Here is a 15088-nt window from a genome sequence, read left to right as displayed (position 1 = left end):
ATAAAGGTAGGTGTGCAAGGATGTTCATCAGGTTAGTTAGTGAAGGACCTGAGATCAATGTGCATGAGACACATGGTGGGTGCTCACTGCATATGGCCTAGAGTTAAAAATAAACATGTTTTCCTCATTGGGCTTTATTCTCCATGAGGACAGGGGCCACGTCTACTTACCGTTATATCCCAATGTCTGGAATACAGTGGGTACTCAATAATTCTTTGTCGAAAAAATGACCAAATGAAGTGCAACAAGTTGGAAACAAATCCAATGTCCATCAAGAGACAATGGTGAATCCCAGTATGATAAATCCAGATGATGTGATTCAATGAAGTTGTTATAAAGAATGAGGTAGTGCTATATCAAGGATGCAACACCAAATACCCCCAGGGATAGGGCCAGGGACATAAATGAGTGAGCTGGGTGTGACAACAGGGAGTCGTGGGATCGCGGTGAACCGGAAAACCCACATCTTCTGTGTATTTGAATTATTCACAATGGTAATATATTTTTATAATGAAAACAAAACAGACTGCAAGACAAGAATCACTAGGGTATCTGGAATTTTTAGGGAGAATCCCCCAAGTCATGGAAGCTTTGGAGTTTCAACATTAATAGAGAGGAATAATGTTCAAGCTCCCAGGCATAACCCTTTCTATGGACGGTAGATAATAAGAACAATGGACATAATAAGACCTGATGCTATGAATCCACTGAAGATTGCTCCGGAAAAATGTGTCCTCTTCTACCTCTATCCCTATCCTACGGAGAATCAATTATAAAGGACTCTTTTGTTTCCAACTTGTTCCTCTAACAGTTCAGAGGTACCCATTTCTATTGCTAGAAAATATCCCCCAGAAACCTCTAACGGATAGCTCCGGAGGGTGAATTTAAGTAATGTGGGACCTCATTAGAATTCAAGGATTTGAATTGAATGGATGTAGTGGGTGGTTTAGACACCTTTCATGTTTTATTTGGAGGCTCTTGCATTTTCTTGTCTTTAAGTGAAGAAGTCTCAGGTTGGTTATTTGGAAAAGAAAGTCATACTATTTGCTATGTTGCGGGGCAGGGGGGTAATCTCTCAACTCCACCCAGAAATGGGAAAGTTGGATCACTCTCAATGTTAGGATGAGCTATTTGGGGATGCCATTTGTAATGTCAATGGGTTGCCAGAAAAAGGCCAAATGTTCTTTTCTTTCCTGACATTGTGTAAAAATTGGTTGAAAAATCTCAGATCTTGATCCCCATTTTCGATGCCAAATTGCAGAGTAAATGACCAGGAACATAGATGGGGTCCCAGCCATACAACCTGCTCACTACTAACTCTATCTACATTTCCTACTCTCCGAGAGTCCAATGATAAAGAAGATGATTCCTGTTGACAATTCCTAACAGAGTCATTTCTAATATGCCTCAGCTCCCGCTGGCAAGGGTTTTGTGTTATGTTATGTTGTGTTGTGGACTAGAAAGAATTCCTTAACAGGCAGAGCCTGTGAAACCAAAGGGTTGCTTTCTCAAAGGATTAAATTCCCAAATACTCCTGAAAATAATGGTACACTATAATGAAATTCTTGTTTTTCATTAAAAGAGAATTAAACCAATGACCTTTTACATGGGCTTTTGCTCTTTGTCTTCTAACCACGTTGGGTTTTGTTGCATTATAATTATTTAAGTTCTTGGTTGCTTTGTTATTTAATGTATATGACACTTCAGAGACACCAAATAACATCTGCCCACATTCTTTCCATTTTCTGCAAGCTAAAACCATGGCAAATTCACCAACTGAGTTACACACATTCACTATGCGAAAATTATGTTGTCACTTTATAATTGGAATTATTTATAAATCGGCTTTGTCCAAATTTGTGTCACTCACACATCACTTTCAGAATTTTTCCAACATCAGTATATAACTTGGTCTATTTCTTACCTAGTCCTTTAAACAATGCCTTATGTTCTTTGTGTAAATAAATGTACTCTCAAAGGAAACTGCATATCATTACCATAATGAGAAAAACAATATCATTTGCCATACAGAGAAGGAAACTTTAAAAAGAAATTAAATTGAAAGCGAACAGTAATATTAACTTCTGCATGGATGCTGCTGTCTGCCAAAGCTCAGCACCCAAGACCAGCTCTTTCTTTGTTAAAAAGGGAGTTAGCAGGAATTAAGGAAAGATTAAGGAACATTAGCAATAAACTGAGACTTGCTCAATGATTGGGTCAGAAGGAGGAAAAGCAATTGTCTCCCTGCGCACGACAGATCACGTGTATCCCCTCTACACCACCTACAATTACGGCTCACCCCACCTGAGACGGGTCCTTCGCTCGCAAAAGCTGATCTGGGGATTTCAGCTTTCCTGGGCTGGAAACAGGTGGCTTACCATTTGTCTGAGAAACGCCATCAGGGAGGTTCTCGGTGGTTTTCGTTCTTCTCTTTTGAATCTTACTTCTGTGGGTTCGGGTGTGGCGTCTCCTTCTTCGTTGAGATCCACTGTTTGTAAGGTCGATTCTACTTCCTCGAACTTTACAACCTCTACTGGTGATTCACACACCACCTGGTAATTATTTTGCCAGGTAATAAGACAGTGAAAAAAAAAAAACATTCCCCCAAACAGGCTTTATAAAGTGAGGGGTCCTGGTTGCCCCCTTTTCCACGTGCTACAGGTTTGACCCAATGATCATTTCTACACAGGCACATCTTCGAGAAGGAACACCCATGTCTTATAGTGTGCTTTCAAACAGTCAATTTCGGGAAAAAAGGCCAAATACGCTGACTCGAAGTGGCAAAAATCCTGCTCCATGAGGTACAAGGCTTAGATAGGAAGCCCTTCCCGGGGACTGCCGTCCACAGCAGGCTCACTACCCCTTCTGTTCCAGGAGGCCCCCCTCTTTGGTCCGCCATCGAGGTGACTTACCCCTGGCCTGTATAAAAATCAGAAGTCATCATTTCCTTAAAGGTCCAGCCTTGGAGATGGTGGCCATGGTACCTTCCATCGCATGCCCTAAGATCCCCTGCAACTGGGAAGACTTGTCCTCTTTGCGGAAAAGATAGTGTGAAGTCCACACTGGATTTAGCAGACTGGACCTCCTCCTTAACTTACTTCCCACCCCAACCCAGGACCGGTCATTTGCCTTTGTTTCTTAACCAAAGTTCCTGCTTTCAGAAGAAAACAGAACTTGGCAAGCACACCATGGTGAAGTTCCTGACGGCCCCCAGCAAGGTACCCAGGGAGCTCAGTGCCCCCTGAGGGTCCGTCGGGGAGAAGGGGTGGCCAGCTATGGGGGGTTTGGATGCAAGGTCCGATTCACCTGTGCTCTGATTCCAAATTCTGTTCTTTTGCCTTGCCTCACTCCATTTGTGCTGTGCCCCAGTCACATCTGGGCCAATTTCTACTTTGCACTGATCCTTGCAACAGATTTAATTGGCCTGGAGAAGGCTCCATAATTTCTTTGTTTCCTCAGGCAGGGGCTGGCAAACGACTATAAAATCCATCCCAGAGACTGTTTTAGCACAGCCCTGAGCTAAGATGGATTTTACATTTTTTTTAAAGGGTTGTAATACATTTTTAAAAGATGAAAGACAGGCAAGCGAGACTACACGTGGCCTGTTAAGTCTGAAACATTTACTGCCCGGCCCTTCACACAACAGGTTTGTCATCCCCTGCCTCAGAGGAAGGCTGTCTAGACCCAAAGGCATCTTTGCATTTGTCTTTGCTGGTGCCGGACCCCCAGCTTCCTCTGCGTCTTATACTTGCTGTCAGGGAGGGGGGAAGGGACCTTAGGTATTTCCAAAAACACCCGTATGCTTGTGGAGAAATCATTTTCCTTTCCTTCATGCAGAATACGCCACTGGCTTGCACATGAGCCCAGTGATCCAAATTGAGAAGGACCCTTGATTTCTGTATTGTCGAGTGAAACAGGAAGGTGCGCATTAACAAAGCAGCATGAGGAAGCACCCTGAAATATGGCACCCAAATCACAGCCGTCTCTCTCCACCTTCCATTTTATAACATATTGACACGACTTCTAGCATCTTTCCTTTGTAGATAAAAATCTAGGTTGGGGAGTCGTCCACTCAAAAGTCCGAAAGCGGCAAGGCAGGCAGGTAAGATCGGCATGGATTGACCATAAGACACAAAGGAGCGGTCGGGGCTCTGGTGGACAAGTCAAGTTGTCCCATCTCGAGAAGGAAAACACCGGACCGCAAGTGTCTGTGAGAAGGCTTCTACTGTGGGCTGCCAGACTCTGACCCAGGCCCATCTTGGGAAACCAGGCTGAGACTGAAGCCAGGTGACATACTGGGATTGGTGGTCAGACGTGGTCGTGGATTTCCACATCTGGACCTGATTCAGTTCAGTTGCACTTCTGAAAAAAAGCTTCGGCCACCAGAGTCCAGGGGTAGGCCTGAAATGCAGGCCGTCTGACACAGTGCTCATGAGAGCGGCCTTCAGCTCCAGCCCTGCCTGGTCCTACGTCTCCACTCCACCCCTACGGAGGCTCTAGACCAAGGTCTCTACTCAATATCTCTGTACCTGGGTTTTCTCAATTCTCAGCTTGGACAGTATACACATCAGGAAGTTGTTTGCAAAATTAAATCAGGCATAAAGTTCTTAGAACAGTGCCTGACCCATAACAACCACTCAATTAATACTAGTGGTTGTCACTTGTGCTATTATGAGAGCTGTTTATCCATGGGCCTGAATTATGAGGAATCCCACTTTTTAGAGATGATATTAATATCTACCTCTTCCTATGGCTGACATCATACAAGATATTTTAATATATTACCTCAGTGAATAGTTATTGAATTATTAAAGAGCTCAGAGTAAGTAACATTATCCCTATCCTAGAGATGAAGAATCTGAATGACTGAATGACTTGGCCAAAGTCATAGCACAGGTAAGTAGCCATTTCAGTGAGGATGGTGTTGTGTACCAGTAACTGAATACCTAATAGTGATTTTACTAGCAATGGTATAGAACAAGTTTGCAAGTAGGAAGTTCTAGGATTGATTTAATGGCTCCACAATGTCTTTAAGAACTGGGGCTCCTTCTATCCTTTGGCTCTGCCATCCTTGGCATGCTGGGTTTTCATCCTTTTATTTGTTACCTCATGGATATAAAATAGCTGCCACAGTTCCAGGCATCACATCCTCAACCTAATGTCTTAAAAAGGGGAGGAAGGCCACAGCAAAAGGTTTGCTCCAGATGAACTTCTGTATTTTGATTTCTTACCTCAGCTACATTTCACTGGCCAGAAGTGGTCACATCCTTACTCCCAGACAAATTATTGTTGAAAAAAAAAATGGGATAATTACTTTAGACTAATCATGATCAAATACTTTGGGGGTGTGGTAGTTGCCAACCTTGCCTAAGATCAAAGGGAGAAAGGTGGAGAAAAGGGAAATAGCCCTTAGGTAGGTAATGACCAGAGTCTGATTCATTGAATCTGGGTTCAGAATTATTCTACCTTTGAAGCATCAAGTTCCTTTTTTGTATGCAAGAGCCTAGAGGGAAAATTACATAATAAAATGATCAGACTGTGTGGCAGTAACTTCATCAATCAATTCTTTGATTGCCAATGGTTTTCTGGCTGGGCCTTTACAAATTTGAGTGGTGTCAACTCATAAATCCTAGGCCAGAGTCCATTCTTCAAAACACAACTATTTTATAAGTCAATCAGAGAAAGACAATTATCATATGATCTCACTGATATGAGGAATTTGAGAAACAAGACAGAGGATCATAGGGGAAGGGAGGGAAAAATGAAACAAGACGAAACCAGGGAGGGAGACAAACCATAAGAGACTCTTAATTTCAGAAACAAACTGAGGGTTGCTGGAGTGGAGGGGGGCGGGAGGGATGGGGGAGCTGGGTGATGGACACTGGGGAGGGTATGTGCTATGGTGAGCGCTGTGAATTGTGTAAGACTGATGAATCACAGACCTGTACCCCTGAAACAAATAATACATTATATGTTAATAAAAAAATTAAAATAAAAACACAACTATTTTAGTAGGAAAAAAAAAAGCCTGGTGTTGGAGGGACTTCTAGAGACTCCCATTAACTTTGAAGTCAGGCCAAGAAATTGGCTTTCAGCAGCCAAGGAAAATCCACTGATTTCCAGTGGGGAAATCCAGAAGGATTTGAACTGAATTAGGAGCTGATTTGCATATACAGACATAGAATTTGATTTTTGTTTGGATATTTTTCTGATATCCTTCCAGGCCAGGGTTTTGGAAAAAGTCACTCTCTATTTAGAAAAAAAAAAAACTGCATCTGCACATTTTAATTTTGGGTATGATGGATATAATGAAAATCAGAGTTGTGCTATATTTTAGAATCAAATCCCCCTTGCTTGATTTCAGGAGAGGGGATATTAGACTTTGCAGGAAGATGGCTAGTACGTTTAACACAGACAATACACATTAACGGAGCAAAAGTTTTCACTTTTTTGCCTCAAATGTTATACTATATTTACTCTTGGAATTTGGATTATACAGTTTTCACTAGAACTTGAGTTTTGGAAACTGATTTATAGCAAAATAGATTTCCTCCACCTACACTTCCGCCATAACACACAATATTGATACTAACAGTTTTTACGTAAGAATCTTTTAAAGAGGCTGCCTGATTTAATTTAGAACGTGATTATTTGGTTACAAAGACCTGGGAAAGATTTTATTTTTCAATCTAGGCGCCATTCTCCCTCATTCTCTTCATGGAACCTCAGTTTTATTTTAGGGGAACAACCCTCCTTAACTTTAAGCCCGCATGATCAGGATGCAGTTGTTCGAGCAGATCTAAGCCAATCCTAGCCAAGGTCTAGCTCCTTGACCATATGAGTTCAGGGATGGGAGTATGTGGCAGAATGTATTACTTTCCCAATTATTCACCCTGGCTTCCTGTAAAGGGATCATGCATCTGTGCCCACTGCTGGGTGACTTGCTTTGGCGAATGTAACAGGAGCAGACATGCCGTAAAGCAAGACTGAGTGGAGGCTCTCTGAGCCATCTCATGGTTCACCTCTGGCTGTCTTCTCTCTTGCCACGACAATCGCACGTCCTTGATGAAGGGGATGTTTTTCTCAGTCTAGATCTCAGCAGGATGAAGCCACATGGATCAGCCACAGCCACCCTATGGCTGCCATGTAGCATGAGTGAGGGAAAAAAGGATCTTTGTTGTTGAACACCAAGTGTGGGTCTTGGATGTTACCGCAACACAGCCTGGCAAGAGCTGACTCACAGAGCCTGTGAACCCACGTAAGTCCGTGAAAGAGAACAGGCTACAGCATCTGCAGGGTCTCCACTGGCCCGATCTCTCCTTTACTCCGGACTGTGTGATGGGATGTGAGAAGAAAGGTAGCCAGGTCAGGAAGCCTGAGCCTCAGGGAAGTTCTGCATCAGGACTGATTTAAAACCAATGTTACTTCCCAGTGAGGAGTGACAGTGAATTTCTTTTTTTAAAACAAATCTAGGTTGGGTTGACTTTCCTTTCCCTTGCAACTATGAGATTACTTACTAATCTCATAGGTAAACAACAGAAGTACCTGTTTCCTTCATCGTATAGGTCATTGGGATGGAAAGATTTTTTTCCCCCATGAGTTAGAACATTAACTTAATTAAGCAATGGCCAAAATGTTTTCAGATTACAGCAGAATGATTCAGTAGTTTCTGTAGTAGATTTTATTTCTGATAGGACCCGAAGCACATTCTAGGAAAAGCACTAAACTTCCGAGGGTTTCAAAAGCTTTGTTTTTCTCTTCATGAAAAACTTTGAGAAATGTGGAAATCACTCTGTCTTTTGCTTCGCATTGGTTGATAGATGGGTTATAGAAACTGATGGTAGAGAAATTAAAAAATAAATAAACCCAACCATATTTTAGCCAGAAGTTGCTAGTTAAAGGACTCTTATAATAGGATTAATCACACCTAATGGTCCTGTTTGGAGGTTTAGAGTACTATGCGTTGTTTTGATTAATGCCATCTCTCTTATTTGGGAGGAGGAAATTAAACAAATTATTTCACACGTGCCTTCATTCCATATGGGCACTGAGTCAGCTGACAGATGTGTAATTTCACAGGGCAAAATAATCACTGATTGCTGGGAAGCGCTCACTCATCACATTATAACTCCTATGCACTAACAGTTACTGCAGGGGCAGCAAACTCTTCCTGTCAAGGGCCCTGTCCCAACTACTCTACTCTACCATTGAAGCAGAAAAGCAGCCATAGATGATATGCAAATGAATGAGCATGGCTGTGTTCTAATAAAACTTTATTCATAAACAGTGAAATGTGAAATTTGTGTAATTTTTTTAAAACAGGTATTCTCATTTTATTTATTTATTCATTTATTTATTTAGAGAGCATGAGCGTGGGAGGGGTGGGGAGGGGTAGAGGGTGAGGGACAGAGAGAATCCTTAGCAGACTCCATGCTTAGCACGGAGCCCCATGTGGGGCTCGATCTCACTACCCTGAGATCATGACTTGAGCTGACATCAAGAGTCAGACACTTTGCTGACTGAGCCACCCAAATGTCCCAAATTTGTGTAATTTTTAGTTCCCTGCAATATCATTCTTCTTTCAATTTTTTCATCATTCAAAATGTAAAAGCCATTTTTAGCTCGTGGGCCACAGGGACACAGACAATGGGCTGGAATTGGCTTGTGAGCTGCAGTTTGCTGTCCCCTGAATGACTGAATTCTTCCTGTGTTTCAGGCCCTGAAGTATGCACGTTACATGCCTTGTTCCCATTTAATTCTCACCAGAACCCTAATGGGTAGGTAATATCATTGTGGCCATTTAAGAGATGAGTAAACTGAGGTCCCAGAAGTGGCACAGCTTGGGGATGATGGGCCCAGAATCACTACTTTTAGCCTCATTCCCTCCAACTAACAGGCTGTTAGGCAATGAAATGTTGGAGCTTCCAAACAGAAATGTTACTTGTAGGCCAAGTAATTTAAAGCCATTTTGATCACGTTTCTTTATTTTCTTGAGAAAATACTTTGCTCTCTTTAATATCTTCATCAGCTTTTTTGTTCTCTTTTGGTGTCAGTAATTTAACTTTTGTTTCACATTTATATTTCTGTTTTGAACATCACATTAGAAAAGGATATACTTCCTCTTTGTCTGTCAAAGGTCAACTCTGCATGTTAGCACCCGAGCTGCAAGGGGTTCCTCAGACAGGCAACTGCACACAAACATCTAAACACAAGTTTCTCTTCAAAAAACTCAGAACCTCAAAGCTAATTGATGCTTCAGACTTAACCTGCAGCTTTTAAATTTAAAGTTCATGGGGAAAAGGACTCAGAGTTCTTCCTCACATGTTGGTGAAATAGAGGCTTTGACTCTATAGAAAAGAGCTGGTAAATTCATGAGAATTTTCTGGAATTATGAGAGATCTGAGCTTTGCCGAGCTACTAAGATTGAGTCAAAGGAGAGGGTGAGGGGGAAAGAAAAAGAAAACAACAGAAAATAAAAGAAAAGAAAGAAAGAAAGAAAGAAAAAGAAAGAGAAAGAAAGAAAGAAAGAAAGAAAGAAAGAAAGAAAGAAAGAAAGAAAGAAAGAAAGAAGAGAGGAAGAGAGGAGGGAGGGAGAGAGGAGGGAGGGAGAGAGGAGGGAGGGAGAGAGGAGGGAGGGAGAGCAGGAATTGGGGAGGGAAAGAAAACATTTGCAACAACAAAAAAGCAGATCTGAAAGATCTTTCTCCTAACAAGAATTATAACATAGCCATTCTAATTTTCAATCCACATCACATCAGGCAACATTGCTGGAATGTACTTGGATTCTCAACATCAGTTCAATGCCAGCAATTAAATAAAAATGAAAACACAAGCCTCATCCAAGGCTAACAAACAAGAGACACCTAGAAAGAGCCAAACATATTTTGCTTTGGCAAAGTGATCATGATCGGTTTCTCTCTTAAGGAGCTGTGAACTCACTTATCCCCACTTCCAAAATTTTCCAAAGACTGTACTTCTTTCAGAGCAGAAAGCTAATGACTCATGAGGACAATTTATTAATCTCCCTGGAAGAGGTTTTGGAAAACTACATTTTTGAGGTGCCTCAATGGAGCCATCCCCTTCAGATGTGAACACACTGTCTTGAAAGTTTGGACAGCGAGGCTCAACCTACGTCTCTCAGGTGGAGATCCGAGAAGTCAGCTCTCCTGCCCAAGACCAACAGTCTCATCATCGAGTGCAGTAAGATGCTCTTGTGCTTGAGGCCACTACCTGTCCTGGGTACCGCCCACAGTTAGTAGAGAATCTGGGTTGCCATGGAAATAGAGGTGAAAGAGCAATCAAGATGGAGGAGCCCAGCATGCAGCATCATTGCCCCTTAAGGATGTGTGAGGATGTTCTTATGATTGGTAGACTCTTTCAGCCCCTAAATGTTAACAAATTGTAAAGACACTTGCTCTGATACTGTGTTTAGTTTGCATTGATTCAATAGGCGGTACAAATATTCACCCAGTGTTATTCCCCATTGGTCCCTAATCACATGAAAGGGTGAAAGAGTCTACAGCAGATGGGAGACATTGGAGCATGCAAGAACATGGGACCCCAGAGCTGAAATGCCCAGTGAATGGTCCAGCATGCGGAAGATGAGCATGGAATGATTCTACCATTTAATACATGACTTACATTCTCCTCTGCGGGGACTGAATCCTCTTTAACTGACTAAAGGGGAGATAAAAACAAAAGTAAGAGTCAGAATGTTACCCAAAAAAATGGAGAGTTAGTTGGGCTTGCAGCCCTCTGGTGCCATTCTTGGACATTGAATTGCTTACACGTACCTGGTTCCAAAATGAACCTGAAGGAGGCTTACACAAGAGTAAACAGTACAGCAAGATAATACAAATTGTTCTGTATTTTTAACATGCAGCGAAGGGAAAATAAACACCCAGATGCAGCCAGGACATGAATGGAGTGAGGAGAAGGGATTGCTACTGAAAACACAAACCACAGCCTGGGCTATGGGTTAGTGACACATTTGCCTTAACATTTTCTGGTTGCTTGCTGATGAAAAGAAGGAAAAGGATCGATCATACAGGGCACAGTTACTGTTAGGTAAAAACAAATGAGCTGCTCAGGAAAATTGCAGCAGAAAGTCCAGAGGAGTCCATCCCATGGTAATCACAGAGCAAACAGGCACTGAGGTCATGAGCGAGGTCTTCAGCCTAATTCTGACAGTGGCCAGCATCAGAAGCTGCTTCCTACATCCCCCCTCCATATGGGCCAATGTCATCATGGCCAAGTTCAATCTGGTTAAAACCCTCCTCTGGAGGCCCAGAGGGCTGGGGTCCAACACACCCAACTTCAAGCACTGTTCCTCCCTACGGTAATCCTGGCATTCACAGTCTTGCCTCAAATTAGGAGAGCAGTTGGCCCAATGCTATCAGAGGTCAATGCCACCACCATTACATCCATCTGCTAAGCTTCGACTGTGAAGCTCATCTTTGCCGTTGTTCTTAAATTTGGCGGGGGGTGGTGGTGTTTATAGACTGCTTCAAGACTCACTTGACAGATCTGGACTCTCTCCCCAGAAAAATAAACAGAAACAAAATATTTTGCAAATAATTTTAGGGTGTTCATAGACCATCTCTTCTCTTGGATTCCAGGCTAGGAGCTCTTCCCTATATTCGCTCTGTTCCAAGTCCTGTGTTTATTTTTACCTTTAAAACACGCAGTAGGAGGGGAGAAAGGAATCGACATTCACAAATACGTCTTCTGCATTTTGCAAACCAGTTGTATGCCGGTGCTTTGTAGACACCCTTTCACTGAAAGTGGCCCCAAGCGGTAAGGATGGTGATCCTCACTTACCGCGAGAAATGGAGATACAGGGAGGTAAAGTCCCTTGTTCAAGCTGGCGCAGCTAGGAAGTGGTGGAGATGGTTCTAAGAGCCAAATTTTCCCCCTGCCATAATGATTTCAAGGGTCAGAAACACATCTTTTAGTAACTGTGTGAGCTTCTCTCTTCGTGACCAGATTTGCTTTCTCTCTAGATGAAATTTTCAGCTTGGACCATTTATCAACAGTATTTCTATTGAACCCATTCTTTGAGCCAAGCCTGGATCTCACATGTCATGTGTACCTGCACCCTGTGTGGTGTCCATGCTCAACACACAATGACAAATGAAGGCCTCGGGCAGCTTCTTCCTTTTCTCCTTATGTTTTCCACCTCGTAGAAAGCTCACGAGTGGAGGAACCAGAGGTACCAGATTGCAGGCCGCTCTTCTCCACTCTTGGTGGGTCCCATGCGATAGATGAGCTCTCAGATGGAGGGCAGAGGACTTGATTCTTCCACATCAGAAATATGTTCAGAGATGAGAACAACACTTGCACAGCTCACTTCAAAGTAGACCAGAGAGGATTTTCAAGTGCAAGTCCCACCTCTGCAGACCAAAAGGTGTTTATTGGGTTCTCAAGCTCTCCAGTCAGTAGAACCTAGTCAGGTGTGGGGCTAATCAGGAAACAGAGGGTGGGATTCCCATTAAAATCTCAAAACCAGAAACTTCTGATCTTCTTCGATGTGCTGGACATCTGGCTGTTTTATGCTGAGCCAACAAACTGCCCAGCCTCATTCACGATAACCACAAAAAACTCAGTTTGAAACTGCAGGATCCTGTTTGGGCATTTATATTTGCTGAGAATAAGGACCCAAACACAGCCCCTGAAATGCATCAGTCTAAACTTGCATAGCAAGGGCTCCTGTCCTTTGAAGAGCACATTCAAAAAAGAATGTTTCTTTCAAATCCTGTCACATGGTAGCACTTAAGCCAACACACATCCTGCTGCTAGCGGGTCTTCTGGAAGCATCATTTTGATCATGTGACAGCCCTTCTGTGTTCACTGACTTCACAGTGGCCCAAGACCTTTCCTCAAGCCTAGACATTTCAGCCCGCCTTTCAAGTGCTTCCAGAATTGTCCGGCCATATGCCAGACTTTCTTAACCAGGATTCCCAGGGATTCTGGGATCAAATACAGGAATCTGTACTTGAAACAAGTAACTCAGATGATTCAGGGGACTTTTAAAGTTCTGTTGGTCAAAACGACCTATACCAACTGCTACCTTTTCTAAGCACCCAGAGCATTTGTAACCTGCAGCCCACACATGAACACCGGATTCTAACATCCTTGTTCTGGACCGGGGCCAGTCACTTTGCATTCATATTTCTCACTCCATCCTCCCAATAATCACGAAAGGTGGGTGTCACTGCTTCCACAGCTGAGGAAGGCAAGGCACGGAGGATTTAAGTGACCTGACCACATCCAAACAGCCTGGAGTTGTCAGAGCTGAGACTGGATGATGGGTCTCTTTGGCTTCAGAGCACCCGTTATTTCCCACATCATTTGTGTCCTCCAAAGGAAAGCAGAAAAGGCGCTATTTTGAAGATATTTCCAATGTATCATTTACGAATTGTGTGCACGCACACAGAGGGTCTCTCCGTGTACAGTTAGTGGATTGGCATAACAACACGGTGGGAGAAATGTGTTCCTATTTACATAAAAGAAAACAGAGGCTTGGAGTGGTCCAGCAGTTTGTCCAAGGCTATGCAGTCCAGTCTTTCTGATTCTGTCTGTTACGCAAGATTTGCCGCGTACCAGAAATTTTCAAGATCATTTATTCCAACCCTTCTACAGATGAAGAAAAAGAAACTCAAACGGGGTGAGTAACTTCTGTGAGGTCACAGATCAAATGGTACCCCAAAGAACCCAAAACAATAAGGGGCATATGTAGAGTCCAGGTAACTGGATTTTAAACATTTTTTGGCAAATACGCCATCATTTGAAATTAATGTTCTCAAAGGTTATTTGTGTTATTTTTGTTTTATAATAAGAACGACTTCAGCAATCAAGACTATAAATCAAAATAACTTATAATTTCATATCCACAGCACGTTAGGGGGAAAATTTTATTTCTGATGTTCATATTGTAGACGTATACACTTCAAAGTCCGTTTGTTTAAAAGCTTCCCAGTTAAAAGAGGAGAAGAAAGAGCTTGGGTTAGCGGAAAGATCAAAATTTTCTAGCATTTCTCTTTGTTTTTTTTTACAACAGTGATCTTATAACCAAAGCTTATCTAATTTAAAGAAAAGAAAACGAAGGTCTTCGTTTTGTTTTTGACTAGAACATAAGTCCTCCCTTGAGAATGTAAGCTACAGAAGGCAGCAAGCTGTTCGCTGTTATCTTTTCAATGCTTTAGCACAAAGCATTTGACACAAAAAAAACTCAGCACAGAGGAGACTGAAAATATTCTTGCAGGAGTGCATCGTCCCTATTTTACTTCCATAGAGAGCTGTTCTTTCTGATCGGGTGGGAGAAGGAAAAGCAAGATTTACGGGTGATTTGGGTTTTCGCTTCTCTTCATTATTTTTACAGTCAACGAAAGAAATAAAGCCAGATAATGGTGAAAAAGAAAAAAAACAGCGAGACTGAACTCTATGAAATCTGACCATTAGGGGGAAGAATGTCAAGTGGTCCTGTCTTTTTTTCTCAATGGAAATAGCTTGAATTTCAAAGAGGAACCAATATATGCCTTATAGACCCCAAAGATAAGGACAGATGAAGTATTTGAGGCTTAGTAGCTTAGAAGCTTCCCCAGACTGGAGGGTATGGAGAAATGAAGAGGTGGCCATGGTTACTGTGTCCACAAGCCCGAGCACATAGGAGATAAATGACATAGGTTTGGAAAGACTATTCATTGGCCACTTTTGTGCGAGGCATGGTGCTAGGGGTTTTGCAGGGCATGATTTCATTAAATCTTCATTTCTATGATGAGGTACTATTATTACTTGTATTTTTTAAAAAATATTTTATTTATTTGAGAGAGAGAGAGAGCAGAAGCAGCGGGGAGGGACAGAGGGAGAAGCAGACTCCCCGCCAAGCAGGGAGCCTGTTGTGGGACTCGATCCCAGGACCCTGGGACCACGACCCGAGCCATTGGCTCAGCACCACCCTTAGTCTGTGCCTTTTCCAACCTTCTCCTCCTTCCTTCCCTGTCTCCCTTCTGCCATGTCAGACCCTCATTGTGGCCTGAAGGCTCTCTCTACCTCCTCCTATCCCCTCCCCTTTATCCTTCAAGGTGTT

The 15088-nt window shown here is 42.6% G+C and overlaps 1 protein-coding gene across 11 annotated transcripts in view; it reads right to left on the bottom strand.

Moving 5' to 3' along the window:
• Positions 1-15088, bottom strand: part of BCAS1 (breast carcinoma amplified sequence 1) — a 91015-nt gene that overhangs the window by 23369 nt on the left and 52558 nt on the right. For 6 of the 11 annotated variants that reach the window (XM_032387793.1, XM_032387790.1, XM_032387792.1 and 3 more), the window contains 2 exons: positions 10642-10677; positions 2379-2552 (listed from right to left, as the gene is read on the bottom strand). The exons of 2 other annotated variants lie outside the window; for them this stretch is intronic. In XM_032387793.1, coding sequence (XP_032243684.1) covers positions 2379-2552; positions 10642-10677 — 210 coding nt within the window. The remainder of the gene's footprint in view (positions 1-2378; positions 2553-10641; positions 10678-15088) is intronic. 3 more of the 11 variants (XM_032387794.1, XM_032387796.1, XM_032387799.1) reach the window with 1 other exon arrangement.

Source organism: Phoca vitulina, unplaced genomic scaffold (assembly GCF_004348235.1).
Source record: "Phoca vitulina isolate PV1807 unplaced genomic scaffold, GSC_HSeal_1.0 scaffold50, whole genome shotgun sequence".
In the NCBI taxonomy this organism is placed as follows: domain Eukaryota; kingdom Metazoa; phylum Chordata; class Mammalia; order Carnivora; family Phocidae; genus Phoca; species Phoca vitulina.
This window is presented reverse-complemented; position numbering and strand designations above follow the sequence as displayed.